This window comes from Drosophila bipectinata, chromosome 2L, assembly GCF_030179905.1.
Source record: "Drosophila bipectinata strain 14024-0381.07 chromosome 2L, DbipHiC1v2, whole genome shotgun sequence".
Classification (NCBI taxonomy): Eukaryota; Metazoa; Arthropoda; class Insecta; order Diptera; family Drosophilidae; genus Drosophila; species Drosophila bipectinata.
Window position 1 is genome coordinate 14,169,643 of NC_091736.1, and position 20,261 is coordinate 14,189,903.

At 40.9% G+C, this 20,261-nt stretch overlaps 7 protein-coding genes across 9 annotated transcripts; 1 reads left to right on the forward strand and 6 right to left on the reverse strand.

The window, feature by feature from the left end:
• Window positions 1-37: 37 nt before the first annotated feature.
• Window positions 38-5,483, reverse strand: LOC108125618 (uncharacterized). The gene is made up of 4 exons (XM_070277008.1): window positions 4,725-5,483; window positions 3,749-4,656; window positions 1,158-1,935; window positions 38-1,040 (listed from the first exon to the last, which is right to left on the reverse strand). Exons 1-4 carry the CDS (start codon window positions 5,438-5,440, stop codon window positions 122-124), a joined length of 3,321 nt encoding a protein of 1,106 aa, XP_070133109.1. The 5' UTR covers window positions 5,441-5,483; the 3' UTR covers window positions 38-121.
• A 444-nt stretch (window positions 5,484-5,927) lies between these two features.
• Ugt37D1 (UDP-glycosyltransferase family 37 member D1) lies at window positions 5,928-8,002 on the reverse strand. The gene is made up of 2 exons (XM_017241871.3): window positions 7,203-8,002; window positions 5,928-7,143 (listed from the first exon to the last, which is right to left on the reverse strand). The coding sequence occupies exons 1-2, from the start codon at window positions 7,898-7,900 to the stop codon at window positions 6,225-6,227; spliced, it is 1,617 nt and encodes a 538-aa protein (XP_017097360.2). The 5' UTR covers window positions 7,901-8,002; the 3' UTR covers window positions 5,928-6,224.
• Window positions 8,003-8,600: 598 nt separating this feature from the next.
• Window positions 8,601-10,274, reverse strand: LOC138925755 (UDP-glucosyltransferase 2-like). Its single transcript, XM_070277009.1, has 2 exons — window positions 9,592-10,274; window positions 8,601-9,534 (listed from the first exon to the last, which is right to left on the reverse strand). The coding sequence occupies exons 1-2, from the start codon at window positions 10,272-10,274 to the stop codon at window positions 8,601-8,603; spliced, it is 1,617 nt and encodes a 538-aa protein (XP_070133110.1).
• A 470-nt stretch (window positions 10,275-10,744) lies between these two features.
• LOC108125606 (UDP-glycosyltransferase family 37 member E1) lies at window positions 10,745-12,596 on the reverse strand. The gene is made up of 2 exons (XM_043211541.2): window positions 11,718-12,596; window positions 10,745-11,660 (listed from the first exon to the last, which is right to left on the reverse strand). Exons 1-2 carry the CDS (start codon window positions 12,413-12,415, stop codon window positions 10,745-10,747), a joined length of 1,614 nt encoding a protein of 537 aa, XP_043067476.2. The 5' UTR covers window positions 12,416-12,596.
• Window positions 12,597-13,109: 513 nt separating this feature from the next.
• Window positions 13,110-14,781, reverse strand: Ugt37C2 (UDP-glycosyltransferase family 37 member C2). Its single transcript, XM_017241779.3, has one exon. The coding sequence runs from the start codon at window positions 14,763-14,765 to the stop codon at window positions 13,179-13,181; it is 1,587 nt and encodes a 528-aa protein (XP_017097268.2). The 5' UTR covers window positions 14,766-14,781; the 3' UTR covers window positions 13,110-13,178.
• Window positions 14,782-15,146: 365 nt separating this feature from the next.
• LOC108125559 (cytochrome b5-related protein) lies at window positions 15,147-17,362 on the reverse strand. Of its 3 annotated transcripts, none has more exons than XM_017241780.3 (5): window positions 17,281-17,362; window positions 17,078-17,175; window positions 16,679-17,009; window positions 16,236-16,618; window positions 15,147-16,171 (listed from the first exon to the last, which is right to left on the reverse strand). In XM_017241780.3, the coding sequence occupies exons 2-5, from the start codon at window positions 17,170-17,172 to the stop codon at window positions 15,658-15,660; spliced, it is 1,323 nt and encodes a 440-aa protein (XP_017097269.2). In that variant the 5' UTR covers window positions 17,173-17,175; window positions 17,281-17,362; the 3' UTR covers window positions 15,147-15,657. The 3 variants fall into 3 exon arrangements, with proteins under 3 accessions (XP_017097269.2, XP_070133773.1, XP_070133774.1); XM_070277672.1 differs by having other exon boundaries at window positions 17,248-17,356; XM_070277673.1 differs by lacking the exon at window positions 17,281-17,362 and having other exon boundaries at window positions 16,679-17,025.
• An 809-nt stretch (window positions 17,363-18,171) lies between these two features.
• Window positions 18,172-20,138, forward strand: Cyt-b5-r (Cytochrome b5-related). Its single transcript, XM_017241833.3, has 3 exons — window positions 18,172-18,665; window positions 19,092-19,474; window positions 19,535-20,138. The coding sequence occupies exons 1-3, from the start codon at window positions 18,252-18,254 to the stop codon at window positions 20,046-20,048; spliced, it is 1,311 nt and encodes a 436-aa protein (XP_017097322.1). The 5' UTR covers window positions 18,172-18,251; the 3' UTR covers window positions 20,049-20,138.
• The last annotated feature ends 123 nt before the right edge of the window (window positions 20,139-20,261 follow it).

The following is a 20,261-nucleotide window of genomic DNA, read 5'->3' on the forward strand; positions in this document are numbered from 1 at the left end:
ATACTGCTAGAGAGCTTCCAAAATAAAACTCAATGAATGCATTTTTTAGCTTTTATTTATTTTTTTTCGGATTTTTGTTGTATAATTTAAAGTACAATTCGCATAAATTATAGATCAATTTCTACTGCTTCTTAACCTTCTTTTTCTGAGTAGTTTTGTTGGATTTTCCGAACAACTTCCTCCACACAAACTTCCAAAACAGTTTGCTTACAATAAAGATAACGTAAAGTATCAGTCCTGCCAGGACATAGATGTCCAGATTATTGCTGGCAATGAAGGTCATCTTCACCAGAGGACTCTGCAAGTGCGGAGCTCCATGGTGACGAATGACATACTCCGTCCAGTAGACTACCGACTCCTGGGCGGTCAAAGGACGATCGCGGTAGAGCTGGGAGAAGCTCTTTAACTTTTGGGCGTACTTGGGATTTTCGATGAGCTCCTTAATGGCCGCCTTGAATTCGTCCACCTCCAGTGTGTTTAATACCAAGTTCAAGCCATATCCACTTTCCGCCACCTTCTCGGCGTTTGCCGGCTGATCGGCGAATACTGGAAGAGTGAGCATTGGGACTCCATGGTACTGGGCTTCGGAGACGCCTCCTTTGCCGGCGTGGGTGATAAATAGCTTGAGTTTGGGATGGGCCAGGATATCGTCCTGTGGCAGCCACTTCTTGTACAGAATGTTTGCGGATTTTCCGGGCACATTGTCCAGGTCGTCCCACTTCCAGATCACCTGCTGCTTAATGCTGCTCAGTCCCTTGAAGATTGTGGTCACCACTTCGGGCTTGATGAAGTCGCCCTTCAAGTTCGATCCCAAGCTGAAGAGGATGGCTCCGTTCTTGGCCTTGTCCAGGAACTCCTTGATATCCTCGGGCAGGGGATCGGGCTTGCTCTTCACTTGGATGCCGCCCACTTCGATTATTCCCGGCACATTGGGACGGATGGGACCCTCACTGATTCCGTGGCCGTTGCAGAAGGCTAAAGAGACATTCTTCTTGGCTTCCTCGAAACTGGGCATAGACTTGTCATTGCCCCAAAGGCGGCTGAAAATATAAATTAGGTAAGGTTAGCATTATCTTCCAGCTGATAGGCGATAAGTGGTGTTACGGCCTAATCTATACACTGATAACATATTTCAGTTTTTGTCTACTCCTACTTACTTGTAGAATTTGTTGTATTTCGTGTTCAGGTACAAATCCAGTCCCTGGAAACCAAGGGTGCTCACGAAATTCTTAAGGCGTTGTGGAAAAGTCATGGTCGCTCCTGGGGCCAGAGAAATGGACATTTGCGGAACACTGGACAGCTCGGGGTTGCCCAGGAATGCGTTAACCATGAGCATGGGTGCACCCGACCAGGAAATAATCACCGGGCAGTTGAATCGGGCTCCCAGGGCCACCTGGTACGAGTTGAAGAAGAAGCCGACAAACACCACATCGAATTTGTTGCCCTTATTCAGATACAGCTCCTGGAAACGAGGATCCTCCAGCACGTCCACCTGCTTATCGATAAGCAGACTCAGGGAACTGAAAATGTTCGAAATGGTGTTCCACATTGAAGGCTTCTCCTTGGCCATTTGGGCCATTCCGTCGTTCAGGATCTTTTCGCTTTCGGGATCGAGGGGCACCACGATGTGCTTGATGCTCTTGTGGGTAACTTTGGGCGGCAGACTGGACACGACGGTTATGTTGTGCCCCTTCTCGGCTAGCGCCTTCATGACAGACATGTGCACTATCAGGTGGGAGGGACTGTGACTGGTGAAGACGCCCAGGATGTTGGCTCCTTCACTGCCCTGGGGCATCGATTGGAGGGCCAGCAAGGCGACCAGTAGGCCGCCAAAACTGCAGCCGAGCCACGTGCTTCGGTTTGGTGTCATGACTAGCTCCGTTTGCTTTGAAGTCCAAGTGGTAACTGATTGAGGTTCTCGCCGGCGCTGGCTATCTTATATACAAAGTCCGTGGCGGCGATAACAGACTGATAAGATTCTTCAATCGTTTAATCTGCAATATGTATACGTAGTTAGAACCGAAATCTATTTCAATACACGTAGCTTCACTTAAATCATTTCATTTCATTAGAAATTGTGTAATTGCTTTGCTTTGTAGTTCTACAGTTTAACTTATAATTAATAATGTATTGTTTTAGTGGTTCTCGTTATAATATTTACTTAGTTTGTTAGCACTTTTTGTAGAACTTTATAGATACTCGGACTAGCACTTGTAATATAGGAACTATCCTTACATTCGACAAATTTGTGCCTTGTTTAGTTGTGTAATTTTATTCTAAAACAAGTTTGTTGACCCTACAAAATACTTAAAATATTTATAGATAAAACACATGCGTGTACATTTTTATATGCAATTTACAAGATACCCTACATGTACTTGGTGATTAAACTTTTTAAAATTGTTTTATATCACTTTGTGAAATTTTATACAAATTTTGGGAAATGTAACTATAAACTTCCTGTAAGCATTTGTAAATTTTCATCAAAATCTTTTCTCTTTTGTTTATTTAAAAGATTTTACCAAGTTCATCAGATTTCGTAAACACTTAGTTGCAGAAAACCGGAAATCCAAGCTGTTCATTTTAGGATTTAAAACAACAAGACTACAAACAGTGTAAAATGCACTGTCAATGTCAACCTAGAGGTTAACAATTATCCATTTAATTGGCACTCTCACTGGGTGACTCCCACAAAAACAAACTATAGATATGTACCACATATATATTTAAAATACCTCGTCTATATAGAGATTCGAAACAACAAATATGATAACCATTAAATAATAGAAAACAAATTTGGAAAACAATACGCGTTCGGCACGCGCTGCCTCGGAACTGTTTCTGAGTATTGCGAACTGAGTATTGAATGCGATTCGGATTGAAATAGCCCCACGAAAAGATACTCCCAGAGAGGGTGCTATAGAGAGAATTTCAGAACCAGAGAGAATGAGATACTTCTATAAATAATCACTGGGAGGAGCAGTTGGAGGAGCAACCTGTTAAGTTGTTCTAGGTTCTGGGATCATTAATTTTGTTGTTGTGGCTTTTAATTGCCGGGTTGTGTAAGGTTCACGGCATCTATATAATATTTACAACTATGGAAGTGCATTGATAAGAAATTTATAAAACGCTTCATTGATAACATGTGCTTTTTATTAATTTGTTGGGTTCTATGGTATTTTATTTAGAAGAACGTTTTGGATTAAAGGGCTAGCAAATATACCTTTTTGATTTGAGTCTAAGTAAAGTGAGGTGTTTAAAAGTGGGCTTAAAAAAATTAAAAATACAAAATTAAAAATATGAAATATAAGAGCTTAAAATAAATCACCTCTTATTTGTTTTAAAACTTTTAATTTTTCATTTATGTACATAAGAATCCTATACATCTGATAATTACTGTAGTGCACTGTACATACATGCTCATTCGCACTATTGAGTAGTTAATGTCAAGGCTTTCATTAATTTAATCCGCTCTCTCGCTCACCCAGAGAGCAATGAATTTTAATCAATTGAAGCCTCTTATTTTTACGAGTCATGCTTTCCAGCAAAGTTTTTATCGCCGTCCCTGTATGCCCTTTCTTATCAGTATGTTTACTCATATTTGTTTTACCCCTCTCTGTGGTCAGTCTCTGTTTATTTTTAAAGATTACAAAAAAACTTAAAATATTTTTGGTGAACTTGTTTATTTACATTTTTGACTCGTCCTATACAATAAAATTAACATAATCATACATTAAAATAATCATTTAGTTCTGTTTAAGCTTAGTGTACTGAGTTTTTTTGGCCACAAACTTGCGCCAAATGAAGAGCCAAAAGACTTTGCTGATCTTCAGAAGGATGTACAGGACCAAAATCGCCAGGATATAGATGTCCAAATTGTTACTGGCAATGAAGCTCATCTTAACTAAAGGACTCTGCATGTGCGGGGCTCCACGGTGGCGGATGACGTACTCCGTCCAGTAGACCACCGACTCCTTGGCGCTCAAAGGACGATCCCGGTACAGCTGGGAGAAGCTTTTCAACTTCTGGGCGTACTTTGGATTTTCGGTGATCTCCTTAATGGCCTCCTTAAGTTCCTCAACTTTCATGGTGTTCAAATCTAGGCGAAGACCATATCCACTGAGGGCCAACTTATCAGCATTTCCAGGCTGATCGCCGAAAACAGGAAGAGCCAACATTGGGACTCCATGGTACTGGGCCTCGGAGACGCCTCCTTTGCCGGCATGGGTGATGAAAAGCTTGATATTAGGATGAGCCAGGATATCGTCCTGCGGCAGCCACTTCTTGTACAGGATGTTTGAGGATTTTCCGGGTGTCTTCTCAAGATCCTCCCACTTCCATACCACCTGCTGCTTAATGCTGCTCAGAGCCTTGAAGATTGTGTCTACCACATCTGGCTTGATGTGTTCCCCCTTCAGGTTTGACCCCAAACTGAAAAGAACAGCTCCATTTTTGGCCTTGTCTAGAAACTCCTTGATGTCCTGGGGCAGAGGATCGGGCTTGTCCTTTATCTGAATGCCTCCGACTTCTATGACAGCCGGAACATTGGCCCGAATGGGGCCCTCACTTATGGCATGGCTATTGCAAAAGACCAAGGAAACATTCTGTTTGGCCTCTTCATAGCTGGGCATCGACTTGTCACTTCCCCAAATACGACTATCACAATAATACAAGTATAATTTTAAGTACTGATTAAATAAAAGAAGAAATAGTTATGTACTTACTTGTAGAAATGTTTGTATTTAATTTCCAGGTAAGCATCAAGGCCTTCGAAGCTCAGAGAACTGACGAAATTCTGTATTCTTTGTGGGAAAGTCATTGTTTCTCCCTGAGCGACTCCGATTTGCATTTGAGGAACTGTGGATAGCTCTGGGTTGCCCAGGAACTTATTAACCCAGAGCATTGGAGATCCGGACCAGCAAATAATAACCGGAGCATTGAATCTGGCACCCAGGCCCACCAAGTACGAGTTCACAAAAAATCCGGCAAAGACCACATCGAACTTGTTGTCCTTGTTCTGATGGAGTTCATGGAAGCTGGGATGCTCGAGGAGCTCCACTTGCTTTTCAACCATCATGGACATCGAACTGACCATGATCTTCATGGTGCTCCAGATGGAGCCCTTTTCCTTGGCCATTCCACTTATTCCGGAGTTGAGCAGCTTCTCCTCCTCCTCGGTGATCAGTGGCACCACGATTTGTTTAATATTCTTGTGTTTCACTTTTGGGACAATTGTGGATATTGTTGTCACATTGTGTCCCCTCTCGGCCAGCGCCTTCATGACCGACATGTGTACTATTAAATGGGACGGACCGTGTCCGGGAAACACGCCCAGGATATTTGCGCCCTCAGTTTCCTGGTTCATTGTCTGGAGGACCAGCAACACCGCCAAAATGCTACCAAGGCTGCAGCCGAGCCAGATGCTTCTATTTTGTGCCATGATTAGCTCTGTTCACTTTAGAGTCTCAAAACAAACTGAATAAAAAACCCGGCGACAAGCGCAATCTTATAGGTACTCCATGGAGGCGATAACAGATTGATAAGAAAGGCTACCGAGTACTACAGACGTTTTATTGCATTATCATGTATGTTTGCAAAATGTTTGGCTAACTTAAAATTATTAATTTCATGTGAAATTCAAATTTCCCACATAATTATTAAACTAGCTGTTGAAATATATACAGCAGGGCTTCGAAAGTCATTAGACAAGCCATAATGCATCAGAAAGTAGAATATATATACGTTTTGTATTGTTCTAGGCCTGGTATATTCATAACCGGTTTCCAATACACTTTGAATTAAATGCAATAAAGCGAACGCATTTTTTATTAGACGTTTTAAAGCAGTATTTTTTGTTTACAATTTCCTATAGCTGCCATATATAATACAAACATGGGTGTGGGATCCGAAATGGTGGGACTATGGAAATACTTTTTGGGAAATATCTGAGTCATTTCGATACCTTTTTGTAAAAGGTATATCATTCATAAATCATACGATTTTAATAACCGCAAATTAACATAAAATAAATACGGTTTTGGAAAAAAATGATGGTACTCAAAGATTCAAGATCGGGAAGGTATAAGATTCGTTGGTGGGATGAGTATTTACAAAGTTATCGCTGATATAAAGGAACGTTTTAAATTTTTATACTCTGACCAATGATTTAAGCTTTTAAACAATTCACTAATTACTTAAATATAATTATTCGTAATATTTAATGACTATTGTTGTTTCTTTTGATTATTTTGAGAACTATTTTTTGACTCTCCAAATAATTTGCGCCACACAAATTTCCAAAAGACTTTGCTAACAATAAGTATTAGATAGAGGACTACTAAAGCCAGGATATAGATATCCAAATTATTGCTGGCAATGAAGCCCATTTTAACCAAAGGACTCTGCATGTGAGGAGCTCCACGGTGACGAATGACATACTCCGTCCAGTAGACGACCGACTCCTGGGCACTCAAAGGACGATCGCGGTAGAGTTGGGAGAAGCTCTTTGCCTTCTGGGCGTACTTGGGATTTTCGATGATCTCTTTAATAGCCGCCTTTAACTGTTTCTCCTCCAGAATGGCCAGTTCCAACCGCAGACCATAACCATTCTCAACTACTTTATCGGCGGTTCCTGGATGATCGGCGAATACAGGAAGAGCCAGCATAGGGACTCCATGGAACAGAGCCTCCTGGACGCTTCCTTTGCCAGCGTGATTGATGAAAAGTTTGATGTTGGGATGGGCCAGGATATCGTCCTGTGGCAGCCACTTTTTGTACAGAATGTTTGGAGATTTTCCAGGTACTTTTTCGAGATCTTCCCATTTCCAGATCACATGCTGCTTAATGCTGCTCAGAGCTTTGAAAATTGTGGAAACTATTTCAGGTGGGATGTGTTCACCTTTCAGAATCGAGCCCAAACTAAAGAGCACTGCCCCATGTTCGGCCGTGTCCAGGAACTTCTTGATATCCTGGGGCAGGGGATCAGGCTTGGACTTAATCTGTATTCCACCAATTTCAATGACAGCCGGAACATTGGGGCGAATAGGTCCTTCGCTGAGGGAGTGGCCATTGAAGAAGGCCAGAGAAACGTTTTGTTTGGCCTCCTCAAAGCTGGGCATTGATGGATCTATTCCCCAAAGCCGGCTATAATAATAATTATATAGAATATGTATCCTCCATTTTTGCTATTTAAATTTACTTACTCATAATACTGCTGAAGTTTCCGATTCAAGTGAATATTAAACATGAAGAAACCAATATTGCAGGCCAAATTATGCAAACGTTTCTTAAAATTCATGGGCTGTCCTTGTGCCACTGCCACATGCATTTGAGGAACACTAGACAGTTCGGGATTTCCCAGCAGTTCGTTAACCATGGGCATGGGTGGACCACACCAGGACATAATCACTGGACAATTAAACCTTGCTCCCAGGGCTACCTGATACGAGTTGAAAAAGAATCCAAAGAACACCACATCGAACTTGTTGTCCTTGTTGAGGTAGAGCTCCTTAAAACGCATATCCTCCAGGACCTCTACTTGTTTGTTGATTAAAATAGACTGAGATTTGGCTGCAGAGTTCATCATACTCATAATGGATTGTTTTGATTTGACCATTCCTGACATTCCCTCGTCCAGGATTTTTTCATCCTCGGCACTCAATGGAACCACAATGTGTTTGATACTCTTATGGGTCACTTTCGGTGGCATCGAGGAAAGTACAGTGACATTATGCCCTCTTTCGGCCAGAGTTTTCATAATGGACATGTGGACTATCAGATGGGATGGACTGTGGCTGGTGAAAACGCCCAGGATGTTAGCTCCCTTACATTCTTCTAGCAGCGACTGGAGGATCACAAAGGCAACCAAAATGGCGCCAAAACTTTTGAAACTTGATAGCATGACTAATTAGTTGAACTAAGCTGATAAATGTTTGTCGTACTCGTTGATACTAAAATTTATTTATAAACAAACACAGCAGAAGCTTATCAAAGTGATAAGAATTCAATTATCGGCAAATCACTTTGTACGTATTTCCCACGACCTGAATTTCAAAATTTTTGGGTTGCTTGAATCATTTTTTAGTTAGTACATGCAATGCAACGTTAAGTTAAAATTTAGTAGAAATATTTTTTGCTATTATATCATCTTTTTTATTCACAGCCACTATTATCTTCACACTCTGATGATTGGAATAATACTATAAAATTTCTACCCAAATCACAATGCCTCCAACACTCGAAATGCCTGAGTGAGAATTAAATTGTACAAATATTTATTTAAGAGAAATATTAAGAGTGTTTTATATACTAAACTAAAGTGTGATTTTTTGTATTTGTTTACCAGCATTTGAAGAGTGCAATGAAATTTTGTTTATACAAACAAATACATTCGTACGTCCATTAAGATAATATTCTATGTAATCTGAACCTAATTGCTTGACCCTTTTTATGGCCTTAGACAAAAAAACTCTTTACTCAAGGGTTATTCAAAAATTTTGGGTTACAATAATCTCAAAGTCTGGCTAACAAATAAAGTATAAATACAAAATTTTATTTCCTAAAATATTAAGACATTGCGTTTACTGCTAACGACTTAAATATCAATTACTTTTAAGCTTGTTTACTTTCTTCTGGTTATTTTTTCTATGAAAGACTCTAGAAATCTTACGAAATACCCATTTAAAAATAATTGAAATAATAAGAGAGAAAATAACTCCGATGAAGAGAATTATTCCATAAACATCAATGTTATTACGAGATACAAAGTCCATCTGAATTAGGGGACTCTGGAGGTGATAGGCCCCCTGATGACGTAGAACATATTCTGTCCAATAAACTACCGATTGCCGAGCAGTTAGCGGGCGATCTCTATATAAAGCAGAGAATTTACCAATAGCCTCCCGGTAGGTAGAATTCTCCATGACATCCAGAATAGCCTCTTTGAATTTTTCCTCAGTCAAGGTAAGAACATCCAGCCACCTGCCAAACCCAGACTTGGCCAGGATTTCTGAATTCGATGGCTGGTCGGCAAAGAGTGGCAAAGCCACCATGGGAACTCCATGGAACTGGGCCTCTGCCACGCTTCCTTTTCCAGCATGGGTTATGAATAGTTTCGTCTTGTGGTGGGCCAGGATATCGTCCTGGGGCAGCCACTTCCCAAAGTAAATGTTAGAAGCGTTTCCAGGCTTATTATCCAAGTCCTGCCACTTCCAAATTACTCGCTGGGGCAGCTTAGATAAAACCTTGTAGACAATATTCAAGACTTGAGGACTAAAGGTATTAGTATCCACATTAGACCCCAAACTGAAGAATATAGCTCCCTCTTTGGCATTATCCAGGAACTCAGATAAATCCTTGGGCAAAGGATCTGGCTGCTCCTTAACCTGGATTCCTCCGATTTCAATAGACTGAGGAACTACCGGTCGGATGGGTCCCTCACTGGGAGCATGGTAGTTGTAGAAAAGCAGGGAAACCCGTCGATTCATTTCGGAATAAGTTGGAAAATCAGGATCAGATTCATTGCCAAAGGCTCGTCTACAAAAAATATATAATGTTAACATTATTTAATAGATAAATATTTTTTTAACTTACTCATAATACTTGTTCATTTTGTAGGCGAACACTTCGTTGAAAATACTTGTGAAAGTGTATTTGAAAAAGTTAGTCAATCTTAGGCCAAACCCCATTGTTTTTTGACCCGGCTCTAGTCCGACAGTCAAGGTGGGGACGTAGGCGGGATCTGCGATATTTCCTACCAAAAAGTCCGCAAATGGCATTGGTAGTCTCACCCAGGTAAGTATAACCGGACAGTGAAGCTTGGCTGCAATGCCCAGTTGGAAACCGTTGGCCAACATGCCCAGAATCACCAAATCGAACTTGGTTTGTGGCTTCTCGTACAGATTCCTCAGATTCGGATGCATTAGGAACTCGTATTGAGCTTCGATTTGAAACTCCGACTGTAGAAGGGTTACCATCATGGTTTTCCACAAGGATTGTTTTTCTTTAGAGGCATTTGCAATGTGTTCCTTACTGTCCTGAATCCGTTTTTGAGTGGGTGGCGCCAGGATAATGGTGATGTTTTCGTGGGCCTTCATTTTGGGCGGTGCTGCTAGAACCACTGTGATGTTGTGGCCCTGATCCGCTAGAGCTTTCATCACGGCCATGTTGACGATGGTATGCGAGGGACTATGAGTTCCAAAGACTCCCAAAATATTGGCAGCATTGATCGTGGGGCACTCAATTCCCAGAAATAGTAGTAATAAAATAAACTTCATTATAAACGTGATCTCTGGTTGCTCTCCTCAAAACGACTGAGTTTCGTAAAATGTAAGCAACGGCATTTATATTACTATTACAAACTTTATAGTTTGTTAAGGTTCTGTTATCTTGTAGCTGCGTGACAGTGACAGGGCAGGTTTTGAGAAAGAAATAGTGGGTTTATCACTTTTAGATTAAAACTCAAAAAGGTTAGGTCGCTCTCAGAGAAATAGTCAGAGATTAGCTTCTGACTGAGAGTTCAAATTTAAAACAAATTATAAACAAATACCTGTTATTACTATACCTATCATTTAAGGCCTCAACTGTTTTGGTCTAAATTGCTCAGGCCCTTTTTTTCTTATCAATTGAAAACACATTGTATTTATTAGAATTTTTAATAAATTTTTTATTTTATATAAATAAATAAGTCCTAAAAAATATAGGAAAGAGTGCCTCTTTCATTATGTTCTGTAGTGTTCTATAGTATCTAATCGGTCTTTGGTTTTTTTGGGTTTGAAAAGCCTTTCAATACCTTACGAAGGGCCCAACTTACTGTGACCAAGAATAATAGAAACGAAATCAAGTTGACTAACAAAAGCACTCCATACACATCGATGTTGTTGCGAGAAACAAAATCCATATGAATTTCGGGACTCTGGAGATGATAAGCCCCCTGATGACGGAGAACATACTCGGTCCAATACACCACAGATTGGCGCGCTGTTAGCGGGCGATCCCTATATAAGGAGGAGAATTTTCCAATGGCCTTTCGATATGTTGGGTTCTCCAGCACATCTTTGATTGTAGATTCCAGCTCAACCTCTGTCATGGTCAGTATGTCCAGCCATCTGCCAAATCCGGAAGTGGTCAGTATTTCGGCATTTCCCTGCTGATCGGCAAAAAGGGGCAGTGCCACCATTGGAACTCCATGGAACTGTGACTCAGCCACGCCTCCCTTGCCAGCATGGGTTATAAATAGTTTTGTGTTGGGATGGGCGAGGATATCGTCCTGGGGGAGCCAGTTACCGAAGTAAATGTTGGAAGCGTTTCCCGGCTTGTTGTCCAAATCCTGCCATTTCCAAATTACTCGCTGGGGCAGTTTGGACAAAACCTTATAAATCATCTCAAACACGTGGGGGCTAAAGGTATTGGTGTCTACATTAGTGCCCAAGCTGAAGAATATAGCTCCATCTTTGGCATTATCCAGGAACTCAGCTATGTCCTTGGGCAAAGGATCTGGCTGCTCCTTAACCTGAATTCCACCAATTTCAACGGACTGAGGAACCACAGGTCTTATGGGTCCTTCACTGGGAGCATGATAGTTGTAGAAAAGCAGAGAAACCCGTCGTTTCATTTCGGCATAATTTGGAAAATCAGGATCGGTCTCATTTCCAAAAGCTCTCCTGTTAAAGATTAAATAAATAACAAAATTTTGGCATAAATATAGGTTAATTACTTACTCGTAAAACTGATTCATCTTTAAGCTGAGTAGTACGTCCAAAAACTTAAGAAATGAGTATTTAAAAAAGTTTACCAATCGCTGGCCAAATCTCATGGTCACTTGTCCTGGTTCCAGGGCCACATTCAAACTGGGAACAAAGGCAGGATCGGCAACATTTCCCACTACGGAGTCTAGCACGATCATAGGAACACCAACCCAAGTCACAATTACCGGGCATTTTAACTTTGCTGCCACGCCCAGTTGGAAATCATTGGCCATCATTCCCAAAAATACCAGATCGAACTTGGTCTGGGGGTTTTCGTAGACTTCTTTGAAATTGGGATGAACGGCAAACTCGTATTGGGCTTCAAACTGATCGCCGGACTGCACTATTGCCTTCAAAAAAGTTGTCCAAATGCTTGGCTTCTCGGCGGTTATTTGAGACATATATTCCTTGATTTTTTGTTCTCGTTCTGGAGTAGGTGGTGCTAGGATGACAGTGATGTTTTCATGCGCCTTGAGTTTGGGTTTCATTTGGGTCACCACGGTAATGTTGTGACCCCGATCGGCCAGTGTCTTCATCATAGCCATGTGCACAATGACATGTGAGGGGCTATGGGAGCCAAAGATTCCCAATATATTAGCTCCCTCGCAACTGGGAGCTTCCATACTTAATAGTATGGTAAAAAATAGCACAATTCCCATGTACTTATTCATTTTAAACGTTCTATACCAGCGAAATGTGAATTAACGACTAAGTATCGACCTCCAAATGGCAGGCCTTTTTATATGTTTATCTCCCTGAGTAAGCACCCATTAGAAACAATAGTAGGTTTTGGAATATGTTTGGCTTTTGCTGCGCCGCAATGACTGAGCGATCGGGGTAGACTATAGCTGATAATGTCTAGTAACACACTGACCGGTGTTTGAAGTGTGCCTAGTCTGGAGCCTTAGTCATGGTTAGCCTTTAAATAAACAAAACGGCCACTTATCAACAAACAAAATAGTGCTCGTATATAATCACGTTTTTTATTATCTATTGTGTTGTGAAATAATACGTAATCCTATCATGTATTGCTTGACCAGTATTTTGACAAAAATGTATACTTATAAAGCTAAAAAAGTTTCGAATTTCAACTTTAGAACTGCAGATAATTTTACTCTGTTTCTATATGACTGGATTTATAGCCATAGGCCCAACCATCAATTGCGTCATTTTATTAGGACCAGTATCTTTCGAATGAATGTTTATAATCTCAAGATAACGAAGGGTCAGTCAGGCGATAAGGAAGCCGGTTACACCACTTGAATAAAATATCAAGTAATGGTGATCGGTCATTATCCTAATCCTGCAAGAAAGAATGTTTAAAAAGCCTTTCGTTTTTAATAATTTAATACAAATTTATTTGGTTTTTTGTAATTTCAATGAGGTTTGTTTTGTTACAAAATATCTACAAAAATAACATAATACTAAATAAAATTATTGTTTCTTTTGTTTTTTGCAGTTTTTGGAAGAGCCTTTCGCCTTGCTGCAGAGCTTGTTCCATACGAATTTCACAACGAGTCGCAGCAGAAGGATAACCAGGACTACAATGGTTATTATAAGAAGATGCACATCAATATTGTTGAGTTCAATGAAGTTCATGTGCACCGCAGGACTTTGTAGATGGGGAGCTCCTTTGTGCCTCAGGACGTACTCCGTCCAGTAGAGAACCGCTTGCTTGGCACTCAAAGGACGATCGCGATACAGGGCAGAGAATTTACCAATGGCCTCTCCGTATTTCTTGTTCTCCAGGACTTCGGTGAGGGCTTCCCTTAGGCTGTCCTCTGTGATGGAGAGGAGGTCCAGAGCCAAGCCATAACCTGCTTTCTCCATAGCGTGGGCATTACCGATTTGATCTCCAAAAATGGGCAGGGCTACCATGGGTACTCCGTGGTACTGGGCCTCCGTAATGCCGCCCTTGCCGGCATGGGTGATGAAGAGTTTGGTGTTGGGATGGGCCAGGATATCGTCCTGGGGCAGCCATTTCTTGTACAAAATATTTGCCGAGTTGCCAGGAGTGTTTTCCGGATCCTCCCATTTCCAAATAACATTCAGCTTCAGTCCCGAAAGAACCTTGAAAATGCTCTGAACAATTTCAGGCTTGATGGAGGAGCCCTTGATATTGCTTCCCAGGGAAAGTAGAATGGCTCCCTGGGTGGAATGAGACAGGAACTCATCGATGTCCTTGGGCAGAGGACTAGGCTTGTCCTTGACTTGTATACCACCAATTTCGACCACGCCAGGAACTAGAGGCCTAATGGGTCCTTCGCTGATTAAATGGGCGTTGACAAAAGCCAAAGAAATATTCTTTTTAGCTTCAGTAAGACTGGGAAGGGTCTTGTCGTTTCCAAACTTTTCCTCGTAAATTTTATCCGACTTGGAAACCAAGACAGACATCATGTATTTGATGAAGAGATGCTTAGCCAGATTTTCAGCGCGCTTCAGGAGACCCATAGGATGAGTGGTGGTGGTGCCGATATTGGGCACATATGACACCTCCGTGGGATTGCCGGTAAACTCATCGATGGCCAACATAGGTGCTGACATCCAGTCGATTATCACTGGCACCTTTAGTTTAGCTGCTACGCCCAACTGGAATTCGTTGAGGAAGTATCCCAATATCATCAGATCGAACTTGGTGTCATAAATCTGCTGGAATTGCGGATGGGAGAGCAGATCCGCCTGGGAGTCGATCATCACATCCATGCCATTCATCAGGCGATTCAATGTGCTTATGATGGAGTTCCTTTGCGAGGCCATTTCCGACATTTGGTTTTCGATAATCTGCTCTTGTTCATCGGTCACGGGTATCACAATCACATGGATGTCCTTGTGGGTAACCTTGGGCGGCAGCATGGACACCACGGTGACATTATGACCGGCCTCCGCCAGGGTCTTGGCCACTGACATGTGGATGATCAGGTGGGAAGGACTGTGGCTGCTGAACAGTCCCAGAATATTGGCTCCATTCGAGGAGGCTACCAGAATGGCCAACAGCAAGATTAAGGGGCGAGCCGCCAACATTTTTGACTTCACGGCTTTCGATTCAAAAGAGTACTGAAGGGAACCTGTTCACACACGAGGTATTTATTGCGTTTAGCTTATCAATTCTCTTCGATGACACAATAAATGCTCTTATCTAAATGCTCTTTAACTCCTGACTAGACTCTTTTGTTAAAAGTGATGACATTTTGAACAGGTAGCTGGTATCAGGTAATCCTGATTATTCCTGGAATCTAGATAAGGATAATAGAGTATAACTTTTGGAAGAGAAAAATTAAACAATAGATTTAGAAATTTTTTTTTCAAATATCATATCTTCTATATTTGATTTAAAATCATATAAAAATTATTTTGTTAATTATAAGATTTATTTTTATTTTTTATGCACATTTCAAGTTATTTTTTTTTTGGTATATTTTTAGGTCTATTGACTCTCTTATTCCCTGACTCTTTCGACCTTTATTGTTGAGTCGATTAAGCCCCTAGATTTCCCCTTTGGCTTGTCATAATGACTCAGCAGTATATGTATGTTTCCTAACAAATATCATTTATTTACTGAACAATTTCAACATGAACTATCACCTCAAATTTTGTTTCAACGTTTTAAAATGCAAATGAAGCTGAGAAATGTTTGTAGCCACTTCAAAACCTGATAAAAGAAGACATAAACAAAAATATATCATCACAAACACAATAAAAAACCGGAAACCCCTTAAAAAGCTTTTAACTAATAAAAAATAAAGAGTGTAATCAAAAAAAGCTCTTATTTGAATCATAAGAGTAAGCAATCGTGAAGAGAATTTAGATTAATTAATTTACAAAAAATTAAAGCTGTATTTGCAGTCAAGGAAGGTGTTAATTGCCAATTACAGGTGCTAACTAATATCCAATATCATTTGTTTCTTGAGACCAATTATTTTAGTTTTTTGGAGCCCGGTGGTAAGGGATTTCTCTCAATTCTTAGCAGTTGCTTTTTTTGACCCTTGATGTGACCCCAATGATTAATTTCCCTTAATTCCGTGTCGAATTCCTTCATTGTTTGATTTAATTCCGGGTACAGATGCTTGAGAGCTCCATGATCCAAGGTGGGAAATAGATGGTGAAGGGCATGTTCCCCAAAGTGGGTTAAAACCAACAAATCTGACCACTTGATGTCACCCCGATCGATGATGGTGTCCATTTGGTAAAGACCCCAATCGATATCCTTGCGCTGGGCATCGCCATCGTGAAGAATTTCAGGATCATGATGAGCGGCAGTCAGGCCAATGAATGCAAAAATAAAACTGCCAATGGCCACTATAAGTTGCCAGTTCAGGAATGAAGTTTTAAGACCCACATCCGTGGTTAAATAAAGGAAAACAGGCAAACTCAATGACAAGAGATCATCCCAGTACATAATGTTCTTTTTGGTGACGGACAGGAACAGACTAAAATATAAAGGTATTAACTATAAAATTATATTGGTTCTAGAAGTTCTAAAATGAAACTCACCGTATTAAAATCTGAGCATGAAACAATCCAGTATATACTATGGGAGAAATGAAAATGGAAATCCAACGTTGGACTTTGGTGCCATACTGACGACCAGGAAGCCAACACATAAAAGGTTCAAACATTGACATTTCCAGGTCATGCAGGGAGTTGGAGTAAACGTGATGGGACAGGGCATGGGAAACTCGCCAACTTCTAAAGTTCATCAAGGAGAGATTAAAGGCGTACATCCGCCAGCTGTCCCGTTGGTGGAAGTAATTGTGGGTGGAAGTGGCTACCCAACAAAGAGCCAAGCCAGCCAGGGCCAGGACAACCAAAGAATCCAAAACTGTGCCAAGCCAGCTCAAGGAAAATAATGAAACTATGATAGCTAGATGCAGGAACTACAAAAGCATAAAATAATTAATAAAATATTAAAAATATTAAATCAAACCCTAACCCACCTCAGTTTTTTTCGAGGGCCTGTAGTTTAATTTCCTTAGTTTCTCTCGAACTCTTCTCTTCAAAGTCATATAGAAACCATTTTCTTTCAGTGTAAATTTATAATTTCTTGGCTTGGAGGCCTCTCGAACTTCGAACTTGCTGAGCATATTCCGGGCATGTTCCTCGATGTGATGCGACTCGAAGGGCTCTGTGATATCTGTGCCCCGGGTGCACTCGATCCAAAAGGCACCACCCGGATGCCGTTGGGCGAAATCCGACAAGTCATAGAGCTTGTCGTTGATACGCCAAAGACCTTCGGCCTCATCATCTGCATTTTTTCCCTTCAGCCAACTGATCGATTTAATTTCTGTTTTACATTAGAGCTCTGACTGTTGTGAGATTCTGATTTAAATCCTCACCTTTCCCCAGTAATGGGCTGGTACTTTCGATAGCTAGGATATGTTCGAGATATTCCTGATACCTTCCAGTCTTCGGGCTCTATATTTGGTGTCATTATCTGTAGAGGAAACATAAGTTATTATCTCCATAATAATCGTTCAAAACACCTTAATCGTTTTAGATAATTTACTTATAGACTCTCAAGTTCAACCTTTAAACCTACTAGTTAGTGTGTTTTATTTTAAACCGGTCACGAAACTAATCCGGCAAATTCAAACCGCAGAGTTTGTTTACGTAGCACCAACTGAACATTTATGTGGAGCGCAGCTCGACTTTTGTCTTTATTTGATACTCGTACTATCAATTGGAAAAGCTCAGTTCCGAGAGCTAATTGAAAGCTTTCCTCTCCCAATGGGTCTCATTTCTTATCGGGGGTCCAATGAAAGTTGTACAATATAAACTTGGTATCCAAATCCATGGTACGGGTACAGAGTCCTTCGGACAATAGACTTGTTAGGAACCTAATAAAAGGAAAAGGTTATAACTACTTTTCTAAGAATTAAAATATTATATTTAAAAAAAAAAGCTTAAAATTATTGTTTCTATATTTTAATAATATATAATTTTTAATGTGTATAGATTTATAATATATTTTTATATTTATCCATCAACTATTTTAGCAGTTATAAAATGTAATCTTGAATCTGCTGTGTCATTAATTTCATAATTAATTCTAGACTATTGTCAGACAATATACGTTTATTAAAAAAAAAAACCTTATGAAAAAAAATATTTTATGACCACTGAACTGACTCTTTTGTCACCAAAACGGTCCAAGAGATAGTCCATACTTTAAAGGGGGGGCGCGGACATGCCCACCCTGTGTTTCCTGATAACGCTGTGAAAAAAATCTAAAGAATATAAAAAATTAAAAATAAACAGACGTAATAGCTTAAAAGCAGCAGCTGTGCCCCCGCAGCTCTCGTTTAGTGATAAGAAAACAAAATGTCTCGGACGAGTCCTTATCAAATGGAAACGTTTCGTTTGTAAATCGAAATCGATTTCGGTTTATATAATCGGTTCAACATAAAATCCCCCGTCGAATGGAGATAGCATTCAGTTAGTCGCGGGAATCGCAGCCCGAAGGTTGCTCAGTCGGTAAAGGACGAAACAGGATCGCAAGGACTCTACACAATGGTGATCGAGGAATGGAAGAAAAGTGGCATTGCCACCAAGTTCCCTACATATCGCAATTCGGCTCTGATCACCACCCACAGTTGGCAGCAGGGTAAGCGCCAGGACGATCGGGCCGAAGGACTCTGGAGGATATACGATGGCATCTATGACTTTACCGACTTCATTGACAAGCATCCTGGCGGTACGTTCTGGATTCGCGAAACCAAAGGCACCGACATAACCGAAGCCTTTGAGGCACATCATCTGACGACCACCCCCGAGAAGATGATTTCCAAATACTGGGTGCGGGATGCTGCCGAGCCAAGGATATACACCCTGACCCTGGAGGAGGGTGGATTCTACAAGACCCTCAAGGAGCGAGTTCGCGAAACCCTCAAGACCGTCGATAAGCGCCCGAAAAAGAAGAGTGATGTGAGTGGCAACTAAATTAAAAAATAATTGATATGAAATTAAGATGATTAGAGCCAAATATTTCGTATCAATTATTTTTCTGTTATCAGTTACATATTTTCAAGTCAAGCGCCCCAAGCTGCGTAAAATAATCTAAGTATTTCACGTGTTGGAGTGATTACAAAAATCTGAAATTATAAAATCATTGATATGTCAATCAGGTTGGAGGGTAAAATGTGATTTAATCATATTAGGGGCAGGAGGTTTATAAATAATAATACTGTTGGTTTCCAGAAACATTAGGGCTTAAGGACTTTGAAAAAAAGTCTCCGAAAAAGAAGTTTAAGGATCCCTGCTTTTGATTAGAATACTTAAAATCTTTTTATAATTTTTAACATTGTTCAGCCTAAATATTTTAATATTTTAAATTACAATATTTTATTTTAGTTCATCCACTATGGTCTGATAATTGCCCTCTACCTGTTTGCGATTGCCAGTGCCAAGTTCAACAGCCTCCTGGCCCTCGTCCTGGCCGGAGTGTCCTTGTGCTGGACGGTGATTGTCTCCCACAACTACTTCCATCGTCGGGATAACTGGCAGATGTATGCCTTCAACCTGGGCCTGATGAACTTTGCCGCCTGGAGGGTCTCGCATGCCCTCTCCCATCACATCTACCCCAATTCCTATTTTGATCTGGAGCTATCTATGTTTGAGCCTTTGTTGTGCTGGATACCGAATCCAAATATCAAGAGCAAGGCTCTGCGTTATGTGTCCTGGGTGACGGAGCCGGTGGCCTATGCCCTGGCGTTCTTCATACAGATAGGCACACGGTGAGTGACTGATCGTTGATTAGTGGAAGTACTATAACCTAATCGACTTGATCTTTGCAGTATTTTCTACTCGCTGCGCCACACAAACATCATGTACTGGCACGACCTGCTGCCCCTCACCATTCCGGCTGCCGTCTATCTGGGCACGGGGGGATCTCTGGGCGTGTGGGTCTGCATCCGCACTTGGCTGGCAATGACGTCCATCGCCAGTTTCAGCTTCTGTGTGATTGGCCTGAACGCCGCCCATCACGATCCGGAAATCTATCACGAGGGCGACACTAATCGCGAGGATCGCGACTGGGGTCTCTTCCAGGTGGATACGATCATCGATCGCGGTGATCTCAAATGGTCTCAGTTCCTGGTGCTCACCCACTTTGGTGACCATGTCCTGCATCATCTTTTCCCCACTCTGGATCATGGTCTCTTGCCGGCTTTGTATCCTGTTCTGTATCAGACCCTGGACGAGTTCAAAGGTCACCTGAGAGAGTGTAATCATATTGAGCATATTATTGGCCAACATAAGCAACTGCTACGCACTGAGCCTAATCCCAGGGCTCCAGGAGCGGGAAAATAAGGTTTAGTTGTCCAGGGGGGTTTCTTTAAAAGATGAAAAAATAAATGTATATTTTCTTAATATAATATATAAATATTTTTAAATAAAATATTTATTGCTTGGCTTTTTTTTCTTAATGGGATTAGCTATACATTTTGGAAGGGTAATCTATGAAAAATATTTTATTGAAAATCTCTCTTAAATGCACAACTGAAATATTGTTGAGCTTATTAA